This window comes from Phocoena sinus, chromosome 9 (assembly GCF_008692025.1).
Source record: "Phocoena sinus isolate mPhoSin1 chromosome 9, mPhoSin1.pri, whole genome shotgun sequence".
NCBI lineage: Eukaryota > Metazoa > Chordata > Mammalia > Artiodactyla > Phocoenidae > Phocoena > Phocoena sinus.
Window position 1 is genome coordinate 56,231,880 of NC_045771.1, and position 18,656 is coordinate 56,250,535.

The 18,656-nt window shown below is 38.8% G+C and overlaps 1 protein-coding gene across 4 annotated transcripts; it reads right to left on the reverse strand.

Moving 5' to 3' along the window:
• Positions 1-288: 288 nt before the first annotated feature.
• LOC116759577 (lanosterol 14-alpha demethylase) lies at positions 289-18,656 on the reverse strand. 4 transcript variants are annotated; one of them, XM_032643504.1, is made up of 10 exons: positions 18,309-18,656; positions 15,803-15,901; positions 11,504-11,680; positions 10,118-10,244; positions 7,746-7,920; positions 6,709-6,828; positions 6,105-6,300; positions 4,645-4,740; positions 3,914-4,082; positions 289-1,691 (listed from the first exon to the last, which is right to left on the reverse strand). In XM_032643504.1, exons 1-10 carry the CDS (start codon positions 18,480-18,482, stop codon positions 1,513-1,515), a joined length of 1,512 nt encoding a protein of 503 aa, XP_032499395.1. In that variant the 5' UTR covers positions 18,483-18,656; the 3' UTR covers positions 289-1,512. The 4 variants fall into 4 exon arrangements, with proteins under 4 accessions (XP_032499395.1, XP_032499398.1, XP_032499396.1 ...); XM_032643507.1 differs by having other exon boundaries at positions 18,511-18,620; XM_032643505.1 differs by having other exon boundaries at positions 18,451-18,584.

Sequence of the window (18,656 nt, forward strand, 5' to 3'; positions counted from 1 at the left end):
CAGATCTAATAACTATAATACCGTAATGTCAAAGTAGTGATAAAAGTTAAAGATATTTCAAGAGATCTGCAACATCTATAATGGGATATGAAAAGTATCTGTGATTTCTGTTTGCAAAATCATGAGTACTGCTAATACTAGTGTGGTTTGTTGACTAAATTCATAAATAAAGAAAATATTAAATTACAGTTTGAAATAAGTACAAATAAAGATGGGAATTTTTTTCCCATCCAAGTTCCTAAATTCCTAAATTCCACTCATTGAACCACACACTTTACCATTTGTGAATGCAGACTGTACTCTCAAAGATAATTTTAATGTGAAAAACTCAACAACACAGATTTTAGCTTCACAAATAGAGTTTAACATGAGTCCTCCAGCCTTTTAAACAGAACTGTAATACACATAGGGGAAAGTATGTTTACCTCATCTAGTAATAACGAAGTACGTGGTTAAGTTACAGGTATCATATAGTTACGTCTCCAGTTATAATTTGAGTTGATTCTTGAACTCAGGCTTCACAGAATTTGACCAGTGATACACTCCCAAGACCCCTGCTTCGTATTACACTCATCTTAAAGCCAGATTCCCTGATCTCAGATTTTGTATTTAAAAAGAAAAAATAAAAAGCCTGTTAACCTAAACTAACAGAACTAGTAACAAACATCCCTAATTTGATTCTGGAGAGGAAGCAGGAACCACCTTGAGCCAAAGAGAACAAAACTTATCCCTCAAGGACTTTATTTTGGAATTCCACACAGATGCAACTATGTGGAACCAGACACAAATTAATCAAACAGATAAATATGTAATATTTAGTAATTAGATCAAGTTACACAAGCAGTCTTTCATATTAATTATTTTTTAGGAAAAACAGTCATTGTCATAGATCTCAATTTCCTACAGACAGTGCTTCCAGTTATTTCAAATATATTTTCCTACAATATAGCTCCATCATTGCTAAATATCATCATACCAAAACAATAGGATTCTCTTTTATCCAAGGCTTTAAAGGGGAGTTTATTCCCTACCCACCCATCCTTACACATACATACATACATACATTGCCCAACAAATCTAAGGCTTCCAGGTATTTCACTGGGCTTTTATACTTGCAGATCTAGCACAAGAGTTGAACACTCTGAACTTACTTGCCAAGAGCTATGTATGCTCTTAAAATTAATACCTGGAAATTGTGTTACTTAGAATCTGCCAATTACCAAAGATCCCCCCCAAACTAATGAGCCTGATTTCCTTAAAGGAAAGGAAACCAACTATAGAGAAACTTATAGTTTTCCTTTATCCATCATAAGACTATTGGGAAACTTCTGAAATGCCATTGACTTTGATGGAACCATTCAGTTAAAATATAAAAACCGTAAGTTAAGTTGGCTGTCTTTTAAAATTACACACTCAAAAAAAAGTACACTGGGAGTTGTTTCATAAACTTCATTCTCCAATGCTTTTGCAGTTTACAGTGATGTTTCACATTTTAGTTCCTTGCTGCCTTCTTCATTTTGATCTTCGTTTGTATCGGATAACTGGGTTTTCAGGGGTGTGAATCATTGTTGTATAATTTACCGTGGGAAAATATCCATCAATGAGATCAAATTCATATAAACGAAGCATAGTGGACCAAATTGTCTTGATTTGAACATAAGCAAAATTCTCCCCAATACAACGATGACGCCCTGTAAGAGAAAACATTTCCGTAACAGTCGGCTGAAATTCTTTCTCATGTCTTTGAGCCTGGAATGATAAAATTTGTTTATCTACAGTTAAGGTGAATAGCAGATATACAGATATATAGTAAAAAGATGACATATTCTTTTCAAAAGAATGTAAATAACTGATAAAAATCCCAAGAGATTTTTAATGTCTGTTATTAGGGGAAACAGCACATGGGTAATTATACAATCATTTTTCCAATTGTTTATTTGAAACCTAACATCTATCTAGGTTAAAAATAAGTAAGGTTTGAAACATACGATGATAATCTAGTTTGGAAATATACTAGAATATTCTTAACTTCTGTCCCAAGAGAGCCATAGTCAAAAGCTAATATGAACCTTCCAATCAAAACTTTAAATGTCATTACAAATGATAATGGAAGAAAAAGAAATTTAATAAACCAAAAATAGCAACACATCAAAATTTAAAAGGTCATATACGTGTAAAAACTGACAAGCTGATTATAAAATGCGTACAGCAATGCAAAGGACTAAGATATCCAAAGCGATCCTTAACAAGACAAACCAAGTTGCAGGACTTAAAACTGACTTCAAATCTGACTTTAATACTAAGGTATGGCAACTGTGATAATGTGGATTGCAATAAGAAATACGTATTTAGTCTTCCATCTTGGCACAGAGCTCCTCAAACCTGTGGAATTTCTTAAGTGAAAAGAGCAATAACGGTCAAAGAGGAAAAGAGCCTTTTGTTATTCGTAACAAGCCCCTTTCAACCACATTTGAGTTTGCTAATAAGATGACTGCCAGGGGAACCAACCACGTGATTAGAGGGTTGGAACTTTCAGCAATACCCCCCAGCTTCCAGGAGAGAGAGGGTCTGGAGGTTGAGTTAATCACCAATGACCAGCGATTTAATCAATCGTGCCTATGTAATGAAGCCTCCACAAAATCCCTACAGAAGTACAGGGAAGGGACAGGACAGGGGACAGTGTTCAGAGAGCTTCGAGGATAGTAAACATGTGGAGGTGCTGGGAGGGTGGCATACCCACAGAGGGCTTGGCAGCTGTGTACCCCTTCCTTCTACTTTGCTCTATGCTTCTCTTCAATCACGCTATTCCTGAGTTATATACTTTTATAGTAAACCAATAGTCTAGTAAATAAAGTTTTCTAAGTTCTGTGAGCCATTCTAACAAATTATGGAACCCCAAGGAGGGGATCTAGAGAACCTCGAATTTATAGCCAGTTGGTCAGAAAAACAGGTGCCAACCTGGACTTGTAATTGGCATCTAAAGTGGTGAGGGACAGTCTTGTGGGACTAAGCTGTTAACCAATGGGGAGTGCACTAACCCCAGATAAAAGACAGATAATTGTCAGTTTAGAAATGGGGCAGAATTTGAGCTGGAGAACTAATGCCCCTTCCAACTACTTGAACAATCTATGACTCTTTTATTGATATTTATATCATATACCATTATTGAATTTCTTTACTAAATAGTTATTAAGATCTGAAGTTCCCAAAGGACTTTATACTTTCGTTTATGTATGGAAAAGGTGTGACCAATGACAAAAATGTCATGTCACTTAAATGATCTCTTTGGAAAAACAAATAATTCATAGAATATAGTTTAATCTGTACAAAGTACCAGTGAATGGAGAAATTATTGGAGGAACGAGAGTCTGCCTGTGTCATTTTAGGATCTTAACTGAAATGCAGAGGTTTGCATACCTATGCACAACCTGCCCAAATTTAAAGACCATCTTATCATCAGGATATATAGGCAGAGAACCAAAAAGTTCACTAACAATCCAGAAAAGCGTCCATGCCATTGCTCTTTTCTGAAATGCTGATTGTCTCATCATATTTAGCCTGAAATAATTGCCCAAATGGTGTGCTAACTCCAATGGTTCTTTAAAACAGAATTCACAAGGAGCTTTAAATACTATGATAAGGGAAAACAGGGTGGACTATAAAGATTAGAACTGATAAAACTAGATAGGTTAGAAGGTAATAGAACATTGTAAGGATTCACAGAACTATTTCCTTTAGTACAAATGAAATATTTTTTCCAACCTGCAAAGATTACACTCCTACAGATGTTTGCAGGAATGTCCCTATGAGGAAAGGGAAAGATATTTGTAAATAAACTTCACATGGATTATTCTGACAGGCACAAATATGTTATCAGAACAGACATTTCAAGTGTCAAATGTAATCATCTTACCAGCTCCAAATGGCACATAAGCAAACTTCTCTCCTGATGCTGGATTGTCCTGTAAGTAGCGATCAGGATTAAAGTCCAGACGTTCTACCCATGAGTCTTTAAGTCTTTGATTGACAGTGGGAGAAACACACACCTGATGTCCTGGAGGAATGGTATACCCTGCCACAGTCTACAAATGAAAGCAACACATTTCACTAGATAATTTAAAAATATTCTAACAAATAATCAGACCATTGTGTAACAAAGCATTAATATACATGAAATATACATATATTTTTAAACTGGCTACATGATAGGCCAGTTAAAAATTATTTTAACTCAAGATGATTTCCAAATAACACACATAGGGCTGGAAGTATATACACAAATTTTAAAAAGTGATAATGCCTTGGGGGTAGGGGTGGGATTTCAAGGAACCTTTCACAATCCAATTTACACACTTCCACACTGTTACAATTTTTTACAACAACACATACGTTATTTTAAAAACCAAGAAAAAAATATACTTCCATTTTAAAAAACCCTAATTGTTAAATTAAAATGTAGGGAGAACAGATGAGCATGTATACTGTCTGCAATTATGTAAAAATATTTAAAATATGTAAAACTGAAAATTATGTAGAAGTGATTATTCTTTTTTAATTTAAAAAATTCTCTTTGATATTATGATATTTCTTCTTGATAAATAACAACTGGGGGTACAGAGGAAAAGATCTAGCCAGGAGACTCACCTGAGGAGTTTTGGCCATTCTCATCATGGTCATTATAGGAGGTCGAAGTCTTAATGTTTCTTTTATGCAGCGATCAAGAAAATTTAGGTCCTTGAGCTAAACAGAGAAAAAATTTCCCGAGTTTTACAAATACTTAACATACTTCAACAGGACAAACAAGTTCAGGGTAACTGGGAATATCTTGTCTTATTTTTGTCCATGGTCAGTAAAGAAAAAGAAGGCAAGATAACAGATCACTCCGAAGAATGGCATGGTAAGGACCTTCAAAAATTCACTCATCTAAAAAATGAAAACATTAGCAAAAATTATCAATGTCAGCTTTTTCGAAACCTATACACAAATGTTTAGAGCAGTGTTATTCACAGTAGCCAGAGGGTGGAAACAACCCAAATGTCGATCAACTGATGAAGAGATAAATAAATGTGGGACAGCCATACGATGGAATATTACTTGGCAATAAAACAGATTGAAGTACTGATACATGCTACAACATGGATTAACCTTGAAAACATGCTAAGTGAAAGAAGCCAGTCACAAAAGACCACATATTGTATGATTCCATTCATATGAAATGTCCAGAACAGGCAAATCCATAGAGACAAAAAGTAGATTAGTGGCTGCCAGGGGCAGGGGAAATGAAGCATGACTGCTAATGGGTGCCGGCTCTCTTTTGGAAGTGATGTAAATACTCTAAAATGAAATTGTGATGATGGTTTCACAATTCTGAATATATTTTAAAAACCAGTGAATTGTATACTTTAAATGGGTAGATTTTATACTATCTGAATTATGTATCAATTAAGCTATCACTTTAAAAGTTACTAAAATCAGGAATGAAAGAAGAGACATCACTATTGACCTAATAGAAATAAAAAGGATGCTAAGAGAATACTTTAACAATTGTATGCTAACAAATTAGGCAACCTAGATGAAATAGACAAATTCCTAGAAAGACACAAACTGCCAAAACTGACTTAAAAAGAAACAGAACATATGAATAGACCTGTAACAAGTGAAGACATTGAATTGGTAATCAAAAACCTTCCCACAAAGAAAGCACAGACATAGATGGCTTCACTGGTGAATTCTACCAGGCACGTAAGAAAGAAATAACACCAATCCTTCACAAAGTCTTCCAAAAAGTAAAAGAGGAGAAAATGCTTCCAAACACATTCTCTGAGACCAGTAATACTCTTGATACCAAAACCTGTCAAAGTCATAACAATAAAACTACAGACCACTATCCTTTATGAATATAGATGCAAAAATCCTCAAAAGAATACTAGGAAACTGGATCCAGCATTAGGACATTTCAGGGAAGGCTATGGGGAATTTTCTAAAAATAAAGAATCTAATCAATTTAATCTATAGTATATAGAAAATCCCAAATTGTCCCCTTTAAAAATTAGCCACACATACTCAGTGTCATAGGCAGCAATGAAACTGAAAATCCAACAAACCTGGTCATAAGTTAAGGGAGGCAGATTCTCTCCACAGACTGTTTTCTGTTCTAAGTAACATTTTTCTTGAAGTGTTTTGTCTCTGGCCAAAAAGAAACCCATCCAGGCGCTGGTAGTTGAGGATGTATGCTGCCCCGCCAAGAGCAATCCAATAAGCATGCCTGCTACTTCATCATCTGTCAAAGGATGCCCATCCCTAAAGAATGGACCGCATACACAAATTTAACATTTGGCAGACACATTTCATGTCTCAACCTTTATATAAAGGGTCAAAACGAATTAATTTTTCTCTTGCATTTGCCCATCACAAGTCAGATTTTTTTTTTTTTTCCTTTAGGGAAAAGAGACCAATAGAAAATATGATACTGGTTACAAAAGACTTCATTGAGGTTTACTAGCAAACTTTTCACCATGCACAGTACTGGGATTCCAGTAAGGCACAGGATCCCAGTAATTTATGTTTCATCCATTTAAAAAGTTCAAAGGTCATAGCTACAAATTTTGCCAGCATTATTACTTTTTAAATGTACATATTATTTAACTATGTTTTAATGTGTAAAAAATTTCCTGCTTCAGTTTAATATGTGATCTGAAGAGCTCTTACTTGTAAGTAGAATCTAGTAAAGTTTGGAGAATGTCATCAATTTTTTCTCCTGATTCTCTGCGTTTCTGGATTGCCTTATAGAAAATATTCTTGATCTCTCGATGAGCTCTGTCCCTGCGTCTGTAATTCAAACATGAAAATGACTTTAAAAAATAAGGTAATACTTTCAGGTATCAAACTGACAAAACTCAGAACCAAGAGAAAAAAAAGAAGCCATGAAAATCTTAAATTGTTAGGGATTTCTAAGGTCCTTAAGGGCAGGAAATGTGTTTTAACATACATATCCCTGATTCTTTACACACTACCTGTGTTCTAACTAAAAGTCTAAAATAAGACTCAAATGATTATTCCGTTATAACCATTTTCCAGTTTAAGATAAAGCAGAATACTCTTTTACATTAACATGAAATTCCAATTTTAACCAAATTAATTCTTGAAGCAGACAGAGTCACTCTGTTTCTTCTGCAGGATTTAGCATTAGAATAAATCCCCATTTTTCACCTGAACAGAAATGAATCAACAAAGGCACAGAGAGACTACTAATATGCAAGACACTAAGCTACTTGTCAAGTCCTATGAGCAATGTTTCTCTGTATCACAGACGATCCTTGCTCTTAAGGAGATAACAGTAGAGCTGTCAAGGAGACAGAAAATTAAAGAAAGGTACTAATACTTCAAAACAAACTTCACAATATACTACAAATTAGTCAAATACTTTCAAACAAGTGCTTAGAAGGGCTGTATCACTTTTAGGTAGAGTTGAGAAACCCTCCTGAGTACAAGGAATATGTGAGATAAGTAGGTTTTAAAATATCGGAACAGACAGACAACAAGTTACCTTTCTAATTAACTGAAACTTACCTTAAATAAGCTCACTGTGTAAAGAAAAATCGAATGCTTACAGAAGAATGGAGGCTTATAATCTCCCCCAATTTGTTTGTTTTATATTTAATTTTTATCTTTGTCCATACAAAGCCAACCAACACTACAGTAATTAAACAAAGTGAAATGACCAAGTATTGTTTCTTTATCCATACCTGAAACTAGGCAAAGGGAGCCAGCCTGGCAAGAGCCAGGCTGCGTGGCTAAAACCTCCATCCAAATCTGCATACAGTTGTGCCACCTTCTCATTGAGTTGACTTCTGATTTCCTTTCCATGTAAACAATGGCTAGCTGTTAAAATTATGAGCTCAGAAAGAGCTTCAAACAAATCTAGAGGGGAAAAGATCATTCCCATTACTTTTGCCAAAAATTCTTTTACAACGTTCTGTTTTCTTAGAGATACAAAAGTACTGTGAAGGAAATGAGAATAAAAACTTAACTCAGGAACCAACAAGATCCTATTCATACCATCAAAAAAAGCCTATAAATATGTGGCTACAACAAAGAGAGGCAAGAAACCAAATGATGGGAGGCACCCCAGCTCTCTGGACAGCCAAAATAGATGCCACAAAGGTACCTAAAACCTCACTCATACTCATGAGCCCTTAATCTTGAAAAGATAAAATGAAGATAAAAATGAATGTGGTTAAAAAAAAAATGAATGTGGTTATCTGAGTTCTAGATCACAGTATAATAAAGGCAGTAAAAAGGTTATTCAGTGCATATGGGGACAATAATAAGGTGCTTTCCAAGGAATAGCAGTCCAAAGGCTGAAGAATGGATTATTCCCCAGGTCAAAAGTGGGGAAAAAAACTGAAAAGTGAGAAACTCAAAGGTCAGAAAAAAACTGGTCTTGACCATACATAAAAGAAAACTGTAACCACCAACTTGTATATCCAAACATTAGAGACAGATGCATCAGGCAAGCACATCTGGGTGACACTTTAAAAGTCCTAACAATTACCCAATCAATATCCTGTTCTTTAATTCCATGTTCACCAAACGAACTTCCAGTTATCATTTGGCTTTCTAATTAGATTGCCAAAAAAGAGAAGTTTAGCAAATATTCTGGGGTTCTTGGTACCATAATTATATCTCACTTGTATTTATTCAGTTGGAGTTCTAGTTCATGCATCAGCTTCTTGTAGAATAGGAAATATGTCCCATGAACTTTAGGTATATTAAATAAAACCAGGTTCTGGACCTTTTATAGAAGCTGAAGACCAGACCCAGAATGTGGTGACCTACACAGAGGTCTTACTGCCCTGTAGGCAGATGTTGCTTCCTGCTATGAGTATGACAATTGTCTCTGAAGGCAACAATTACTGCAGTCCAATATAAAAACTGGATTCACAGAATCCAAAGAATTTTAAGTTACGTTCAATATACTCCCTATATAATGCGAGAAAGCATACATTTTTTAAAGATTTCTATTGGGAACAGCTAAAATCACACTTTTGGTGGTACAGTAAGCTTATGTATTTAAATTTACTTTTTTCTTGGAATAAATCATTCCCATACAATAGGAGAAAAATAACATAATACATATATAATTAAGTCATTTAGACTTCTACTTGCCCATTGGGAGTTCAAATTTTTTTATTTATTTTATTTATTTTATTTATTTATTTATTATTTTATTTTTTATTTATTGAATGTAAGTTTTACATTCAGTTTATTTCAAAATTCAATTATGAATCATTTTTATATTATTCACATAAATGAGCTAAATAATACACACATTAATTAACCCATTTTAAGGTTTTGCTAAATGAGCAGCAATACAGTAAGTCCCCTACATATGAACAACTTCTGTTCCAAGGGTGTATTCGTTAGTCCAATTTGTCCGTAAGTCCAACAAAATTAGCCTAGGTACCCAACTAACACAATCCACTATGTTGTACTGTACTGTAATAGGTTTATAATACTTTTCACACAAATAATACATAAAAAACAAACAAAAAATAAAGAAAACACTTTTAATCTTACAGGACAGTACCTTGAAAAGTACACTAGTACAGTACAGCAGCTGGCATACGGCGCACAATCGCATCTTTGAAAGTTCGCAACTTGAAGGTTCGTATGTAGGGGACTTAGTGTAATCACTTCCTCTCGGGTCTTTTAACTCCACGGTAATCATAACATGTTCATTTCATTAAATCTAAGGTGGTTTTACATATGGTGTAGTTTGCTTTCTACACACACACACACACACACACACACACACTCTTCACTCTTTTTTTTTTTTTTTTTTGCGGTAAGCGGGCCTCTCACTGTTGTGACCTCTCCCGTTGCGGAGCACAGGCTCCAGACCCGCAGGCTCAGTGGCCACGGCTCATGGGCCCAGCCGCTCCGCAGCATGTGGGATCTTCCCGGACCGGGGCACGAACCCGCGTTCCCTGCATCGGCAGGCGGACTCTCAACCACTGTGAGTCCACCAGGGAAGCCCCACACGCATTCTTAAGATTTCTAGTCACAGAAAAGTAGCCATATTAGGACAAATGCAAAACCAAAACATTTTGCTTACTTTTTTCTCCACTTTCTCCCCAACTCTGAAAGTACTCCTTCGTTTCTTTTTCAATTATAGAAACATGCTGTCTAAAGTGGGCTATGTTAAGACCACTTTTTAACATTTTCTTCTGCTCCAAGAAAACCTTCAAAATATTAGGGGTATATAAGAATTAAAACACAATTTTGTTTTATCATAAGATTCATTTGGGTTATTATAGCTCTTTAACACTCAAAGAAAACAATCTTCTGAAAAATTGAAAATAAAAATAATTTTCTTAACTACACACCAGATATGGGAAATTTAAAGCATCTATGCATATATCTGAAGTAACACGTAGAAGACACTTGCTACGGAGGCCTAAGACAAATGATAAATTAGGAATCCCACTTCCTGCCTTCCTTTCTATAGATACACGCTTTCCCCACTCCTGACTCCATGGCTCACTAGTCCTGTTCTGTTATATTCTAGTCTTCCAACCCAACCCAGATGCCAACACAATCTCCCAAAAGTCCATTACGCTTTGCTAATATTTTTATCCTCCTTCACATATTCTCCCATCTATTCCCAAACAAATACCATTCCTCACTTACGCTATCTTCCAAAAGTTTAATTAGAATGTAATACAGTCGGAATAAATTCACACTAAGACAAAGAATGTTTTTAGTCCTTTGGGGCAGTTCTATTTTAAGAACTATTTTAAGTTCTATTTAAGTTCTATTTTAAGCTGTGTGGAAAATCAATAGATATATCCAACCAGAGGGATTGCCCAAGGCTCTTGCTTTTGGTCTTGAGGACAGCTATTCATTCGCCCACACCTCCTCAATCCCCAGAAGCAACACTCAATGTCAATTCTTACCTGCTATACTAGGGTATCGGGTAATGCGTGGTAATGCGTGGTACGTTCACAGCCAGAGCCCACACCTAGTAATTGGGCTAATTATCTGATTTGCATTTTACATCAAATTGCAGCACTCTAATATTTGACTTTGGGGGAGGAAAGAAATCACACAAACTTCTAAAGCCAACAATCTCTAGCTCAAAAGAGCTCTTATGCTAAAATTTCAGGTGGGAGTAGGAAGGTAGGAGGCCCTCCTGATGAAATAATGGGATTTTTCTTCTTACTCGCTCAAATCAAATCCTAATACGCTAAGTTCTCATTGATTCTATTTCTTTGTACAGGAAGCCCTTTAAAATTGCTTAGTCCATGCCAGCAACTATAAGACAAAATACCCATTCTTTGTCAGCTACCCATGGTTTTCCTTCTTTTAACTGTCTCATGATTCTTCAGATTTTTGAGTCAAAGAATAAATTGCTTCTATACTTGAGATATATAATTTATACTACTAGCTATAAATATTATAGTATAGATTTGTCGTTCTTCAAGATAACAGTGTCACCTACCGGATTAGGCACATCATAGGCAACTCCCTTCCCAAACACAGGTGTTGTCAGACGACTGTAGACATCTTCTGCATTCAAGTCTTCATTTTTACTATTAAAAAGCAGTGCAGCAGCATCACTCCCCAGAAGGTAGGTAAATGTCTTGCCCACCATGGTAAAACTAAATACAGGTCCATACTAAAGTGAGAAAAGTACCCATAGTTACCAAAAAATCTGCAGTGCTAAGACACTCATCTTAAATAACAAAATAATACATTGCTGAAAATTAAAACATTCATAAACCTTAATACAATTCTTCCCCCAGTCTTTGTCCAAATTATATTCATTCAGTTGCAAATAAAATATAAATAAAACTTTCTACTCTGCTTTTTTCACTATTTATGTTGAAAATATTTTCTATCTTTCACAGACATCATATGTTAACTGTTCTTTCACTATGGTTGATGTGTCCATTTTTTACTTATTATAGATAATTATATAATGAATATCTCTGAGAATATAGATTTTTTCCCCTTTGGTTAAAGATAAATTTACAGGAGTAGCCAAAGGATATGACCTTTCCTACAGCACTTGCTATATGAAGACACCAGAGGTTTATTTAGTTATCAATGTTACCACTATCTCACCAACACAGAATGATTTCATTTTTAATTTTTTGTTAATCAAGTTGTGTTAAATACTTTGCAGTTTTCTGATTACTATTGCAGACTGTAGGCACTGGGGATACAATCATGAACAAAAATACTGTCTGTGACTCATGAAACCTAGTCTATTGAAAAAGATACAACTTGATCAAATAATCACATTAACAAATGTAAAACTGCAAATGTGAGAAGTACTACACAACAGAAAGCAACTCTGAGATGAGAGAATGATCAAAGGGAGACTACAAAGAGAAAAAGACACCTGAACTGAGACCTGAAGGATGGTAGCAGTTAGCCTGATGGCTGAGCATGCACAAAGGTCCTAAAGGTGAGAGAAAGAGAGGGAAAGGATGAGATGAGGGCAGAGTCTGGTAGGGCTGAGACCATACAGAGCCTTGTAAGCCATATTCGGGAAGTTTTATCCTTGCAAGCAATGAAATGTGATGGAAGATTTTAAACTGCATGGGAAAGAGACTAATCTGTGCATATTTTAAAAGAAAGATCCCTCTGGCTCCTGTATGGAGAGGAGAGGGACAGGAGCTAAAGGAAAGCCAGAGGACCAGTGAGCCTGTTACAGGAACCTGATGATGAATACTTGGGACAAGGTAATGGAGGAGCAGTGGAGATCAGAAGCAGATGGATACAGAAGTATTTTGAAGAGAGAACCTGCTGACTTGGCAATGGATTGATGGATGGAGAAGTATCAAGAATGACTCCTAGGCCTCTGGCACATTGCAAAACTGGGAGAACAATGGTGAGAGAAGCAAATAGGACAACCAGGATTGGAGAGAGAAAAATTAAGGGTCAGACTTTAAAAATGTTGGATTTCAGGTGCCTTTGGTCAACTAAGAAAGAATCATGTGGGAGGTGGATATCCAGGTCTGAAGATCAGAGAAGAGACCTGAACCAGAGACATTAATTTGGGTGTTATCTATATCTGGCTAATAACTGAAGCTGCAGGTAGAGACAAGATCATCTAGGAAAGAATAAAGGCCAAGGACCAAATCTCAGTGAACCCCAAGAGTAAATGGCCAGGTGTGAGCCCACAAATGAGTTAGAGAAGAAGTAGTCACAGAAGTAGAAGAAAAAATGAAAGAAGCCACATTTAAGGAGGCAGTGGTCATCACTGACAAATAGAGCTGAGAAATCAAGTTCACTGGATTAGGACATGGAGCTCATTAGTGAAGGGGCTAAAAGACAGACTAGAGTGGACTAAAAAGTAAGTAAATAAGACGTGTGGAAATAGGGACTAAGTACAGACAACTCGCTGCAGAGGGAGGGACATGAGAGGAGACTGAGTGGCCAAGAGAAGCTTTGGTCTTTTTAGATGGGTGACCTTTGAGAACGTTCCAGAGAAAATGGGAAAGATCTAGTTGAGAGAGAAGTCAACTATAGAGAGAAGAAACAATAGCAGAAGGTTCCTGTGACAAAAGAGGGATGGAGAGTTTAATCTCCCATAGAAGGCAAAATAGTGTAATGAAATCAAGGTGACAGCATATAGTGGGCTAGAGCACAAGATTCTGGAGCCAGATTGCCTAGGTTCAAATCCCAGCTCCTATTTGTAATGAGATGGCTAGACCTAGAGTCTGTCATACAGAGTGAAGTAGGTCAGAAAGAAAAAGACAAATACCGTATGCTAACACATATATATGGAATTTAAGGGAAAAAAATGTCATGAAGAACCTAGGGGTAAGATAGGAATAAAGACGCAGACCTACTGGAGAACGGACTTGAGGATATGGGGAGGGGGAAGGGTGAGTTTTGACAGGGCGAGAGAGAGTCATGGACATATACACACTAACAAACGTAGTAAGGTAGATAGCTGGGGGGAAGCAGCCGCAAGGCACAGGGATATTAGCTCGGTGCTTTGTGACAGCCTGGAAGTGTGGGATGGGGAGAGTGGGAGGGAGGGAGACGCAAGAGGGAAGACATATGGGAACATATGTATATGTATAGCTGATTCACTTTGTTATAAAGCAGAAACTAACACACCATTGTAAAGCAATTATACCCCAATAAAGATGTTTAAAAAAAAAAAAAAAAAAAAAATCCCAGCTCCTCCACATATTAGCTGTGACCTTGGTCCTACAGTCAGAGAAATTAACATTGCTGTGCTTCAGTTTCCCTCACCTATAAAATGGGAATAATAATAATAATGCCTACTTCACAGAACTGTTGTCAAGATTAAGTATATACATATATATTTTTTGATATATATACCATGATATATATATATATATCGTCATCATATATTATATATACATAAAAGAAAACAGTGCATTGGCCATCATAAATATAATGTAAGTGGTTTCTATTATTATTAGTAGTATCAACATCATCATTAAAAGCACAGACTTGGATATCAGACCACGTATTAATCCTGGCTTGGTCACTAGCTAGCAGGGAGCCCAAGAACAAATTAAATAACCGGTTTCTCAGTTTTGTCATCTATAAAATGGATATACCTGAAAGTATTTTTGTGGAGCTTCAGTAAGATAATATATATAAAGCACTAAGTACTGCACAAAGTTAAGTGTTTCAGAATTATTAATGTAATAGGAAGAAAAGAGAATACTATTTTATATATGTATTGCTATAAGTAGATTTGTATGTTTGAAATTGGGAACGTGAAGGAATTCCCACTGGTTTTCAATCTCTCTTTACAAAGGAGACAAAGTCATCTGCTTTAATAGAGAGAGGTAGGAAGATTTAGAAGTTTCAAAAAGTGAAGGTTTGAATAGTCATTGTGCTGAGTGGGAAAGTAAGCCAACCACAGAAAGATAATAGGACTGTTGAGCAGTGTTCAAAGTTCATTCAAGGTAGGCAATCACGAAATTAGAAGGACCTAATCTGGTACAAGGAAGGAAAAATGACTATTAGGCTCCCTCCAAGGTTGGATTTTTACCAGGTAAAGCACAACCAACAGCCAGGGGCAAGGAAATTTAAGGTACTGGTGAGAGTGTAACTGAAATGATAGACCATGGTCCCAATGTGTAAAAAGAAGGAACATAAAGAAGGCTGATGGAGCAGGACAAAGTAAGTGGAACAGTGGACTGGACCATCTAATGAGGTCAAAGAATGGTTATAATGGAAGGAGTTGGAGAGGCTAACCAGGAGAAGTAGTTGTGCTCTGAGAATAGGGTGTCTAAATTAATACTGTGGAGGTAAAACAGGTAAGAGTGACAAGTCCAAAGAGGCACTGTGGAGCAAATGGCTAAAATGGCACGAGAAAGCTCATCGGGGAGGAGAGGGGCAAAGATTTGAGGGGCCACAGTGCTGTGTGGGTCACCCAAGTGGAAGTGAAGTCACAGAAGACACGTAGAGCAGGTTAGAAAATTCCACAGACGCATGGTTAAGAAAAAGAAGGGTCAGTTAGTATCAATTTTAACTATGATCAGTGAATACAAAATTGAGGCCAGTGGTTTTTAAACCATAGTTGCCAGAACTAGATTTCCTCAGAGATCATCCCAGGACATGGAAGAACATAAAAAGGTCTCCAAGGCCCCTCCAGCTCTTAAACCAGAGCAGCTCCAATTTTATCGGTTTCCTATACTGGGAATAAGCGTAAGATTACATGTCTTTTTAATGTTCTGCCGTTTAAAAGAAAATTGGAAAAGCACTCATTTCTTTTCCTCTAATGATTTGGAAGACTTACCTTCTCATATGCATTTTCTAGGAATTCAACTGGACTTTTCCCAAATGCTATAGCATGTCCAAGGAATGGAACTGGAGAGAAAATGTATGGTGGACTTTTCTACAAGAAAACAAAACCAAAAAAACCCTTCCAGTTTACATTTCCTATTACAAAACATTCAGTTTAGTTTCGTGACTAAAAAAAAAAAACAAACTTGTCCTTAATATTAAAAAGTTACCAAAGGGGCTTCCCTGGTGGCGCAGTGGTTGAGAGTCCGCCTGCCGATGCAGGGGACATGGGTTCGTGCCCCGGTTTGGGAGGATCCTACATGCCGCGGAGAGGCTGGGCCCGTGAGCCGTGGCCACTGAGCCCGTGAGCCGTGGCCACTGAGCCTGTGTGTCCGGAGCTTGCGCTCCGCAACGGGAGAGGCCACAGCAATGAGAGGCCCGCGTACCGCAAAAAAAACAAAAACAAAAACAAAACAAACAAGCAAAAAAAGTTACCAAAAGATTAAGCACCAAAAGATTAAGCACCAAAAGTAACTTAACAACAAACAAACCGCAAATACCTTAGCAGAATAGCCATAATAAAAAGAGCAGAGGGCTTCCCTGGTGGCTCAGTGGTTGAGAGTCCACCTGCCAATGCAGGGGACACGGGTTCGTGCCCCGGTCCGGGAAGATCCCACATGCCGCGGAGCGGTTGGGCTCGTGGGCCATGGCCGCTGGGCCTGCGCATCCGGAGCCTGTGCTCCGCAGCGGGAGAGCCCACGGCAGTGAGAGGCTCGCGTACCGCAAAAAAAAAGAGCAGAAACTCAAAACCTAGTATAAGATAAACGACTAGACAAACACCAAGGCGTTGCAATTATAAATGCTGAACACTTTCTAGAATATGCCCAGTATTATTAGTGGTTCTAGGCAACTATCCTAGTCATTAGTAGAAAAAAACAGAAAAGTCAAAGTATGGTTTCTTCACCACTTATTTCTACTACCACTCACAATTTTAGTCCCAAAATCTTGACTAAAGAAGGTAGGGAAAAAGACAAAGTAATGTGAGGGAAAGAAGGGAAATGTTCAAGAAGCTACACTGATCAGTAAACAGAACACATTTCATGCTTCTCTCAACAAATGATCTAGATCTGTTGATTCTACACAGAGAGTAGATCAGTTTTAGCAGGAACATTTTTGCACACACTATAAAAGGTACTTCAGATGCCCCAAAATGAGACCTGCAGATTACAACATCAAGTCTCCTGGAAATCAAACTTGGAACGATAAAAAAGGATAATACTCCTCATATCTTTCGTGGTCTCAAATAGTAAGGAGCTCTACAAACTCACTCTTTTGGACAATAGCAGCAACAATCTTAAAACGCTAAAGTTACCTTTGTCTTTCCAAAGACAAATAACACTTCCTCAAATATACCACATGTAGGGCTTCCCTGGTGGCGCAAGTGGTTGAGAGTCCGCCTGCCGATGCAGGGGACACGGGTTCGTGCCCCGGTCCGGGAAGATCCCACATGCCGCAAAGCGGCTGGGCCCGTGAGCCATGGCCGCTGAGCCTGCGCGTCCGGAGCCTGTGCTCCGCAACGGGAGAGCCCACAACAGTGAGAGGCCCGCGTATCACAAAAAAAAAAAAAAAAAAAAAAAATACCACATGTAGGAAAAAAAAACTGCCGGAAAAAAAACCAAACTGCCTCATGCCTGTTATGGTTCAAACAAAAATAATTTTTAAAACTACTTGGTCAATAGTTTATATATTCCATTGTCAGTAAAAGGGTCGTTTTAAAGGCTACTTGGTTTGTCTGGCTAAGGATGCCTTCATCAAATGTATTAGGGAAGCATGAAGCTAGTGGTCAGTAAAGCCACTAAGTTAGAGGATCTGGTATTTTATTAGCATCATAGGAAGGTCCCTACAACACTCCAGTCACTCTCACTCTACCAAACTGAACATAGCTCCTTTCATACTGATGTAAATCGCCATTAGGGGTAATGACACAGGACACTGAACCACACAAGGGTAGCCACCAGGATGACGGCCACCAGGATGACGGCCACCAGACGGCCCGCAGGGCCGAAGCTGCCAAAAACATCACCACCAGGGCCCCCACCAGGCCCGAAACCCCCATGCGGCGGCCAGCACGGCCAACGGCACGCTCAGCGCCACAGCCAGGCCGCGGCCACCGGATCCAGCCGTGGCCATTAGGGCCACCAGTGCCTTGGCCAACACTGCCAGCACTACGACCACAATCGAGGCAAGCACGACCCCAACCAGGACCAGACACGCGGCCACCACCAGAAACGCGACAGACATCGGGGCGCCCAGCAGCAAGTCCAGCATGGTCAAGGCAGTCGCGACCGCCAGCGCCACCAGCATCATTGCCGCTGCCACCCTCCCCCACCCCATCCCCAGCCCCCAGCGCGCCCGCCGCCACTGCCCAGCCCAGCACCACCGCGGTTCCAGACGCCGGCTAGCCCTTCAGTCGCCCTGGTCGCATCGTCCCCCTCCAGAACCCCCGGGGGTGCACCTACCGCCCCAGGCGGCAGTGGGGCCAGGGGGCCGACGGCGAGGCGTAGCAGGTAGACCAGGCTGAGCATGAAGGCGCAGGCAATGAGTAGCATGGATAGGAGGTTGCCGCCTGTCACTTGCTCCATAGCCTGCCCCAGCACCGACCTGCCCGCTTGCAGTAAGCCCAGCACCACCATCCCGGCCGCCACCCCCGCTTCAGTTCACCGAAGACGCTGGAGGCCGAGGTCGCCCCGGCTCCTCCGAATCGACGGAGGGAGAAGAACCGGCTCACGCGACGGTAGGCGGCCCCGGCCCGCAGGTCCCCTACTAAATCCAGCCCCACCCCCTACTCCCGGCTCGCTAGCGCACCA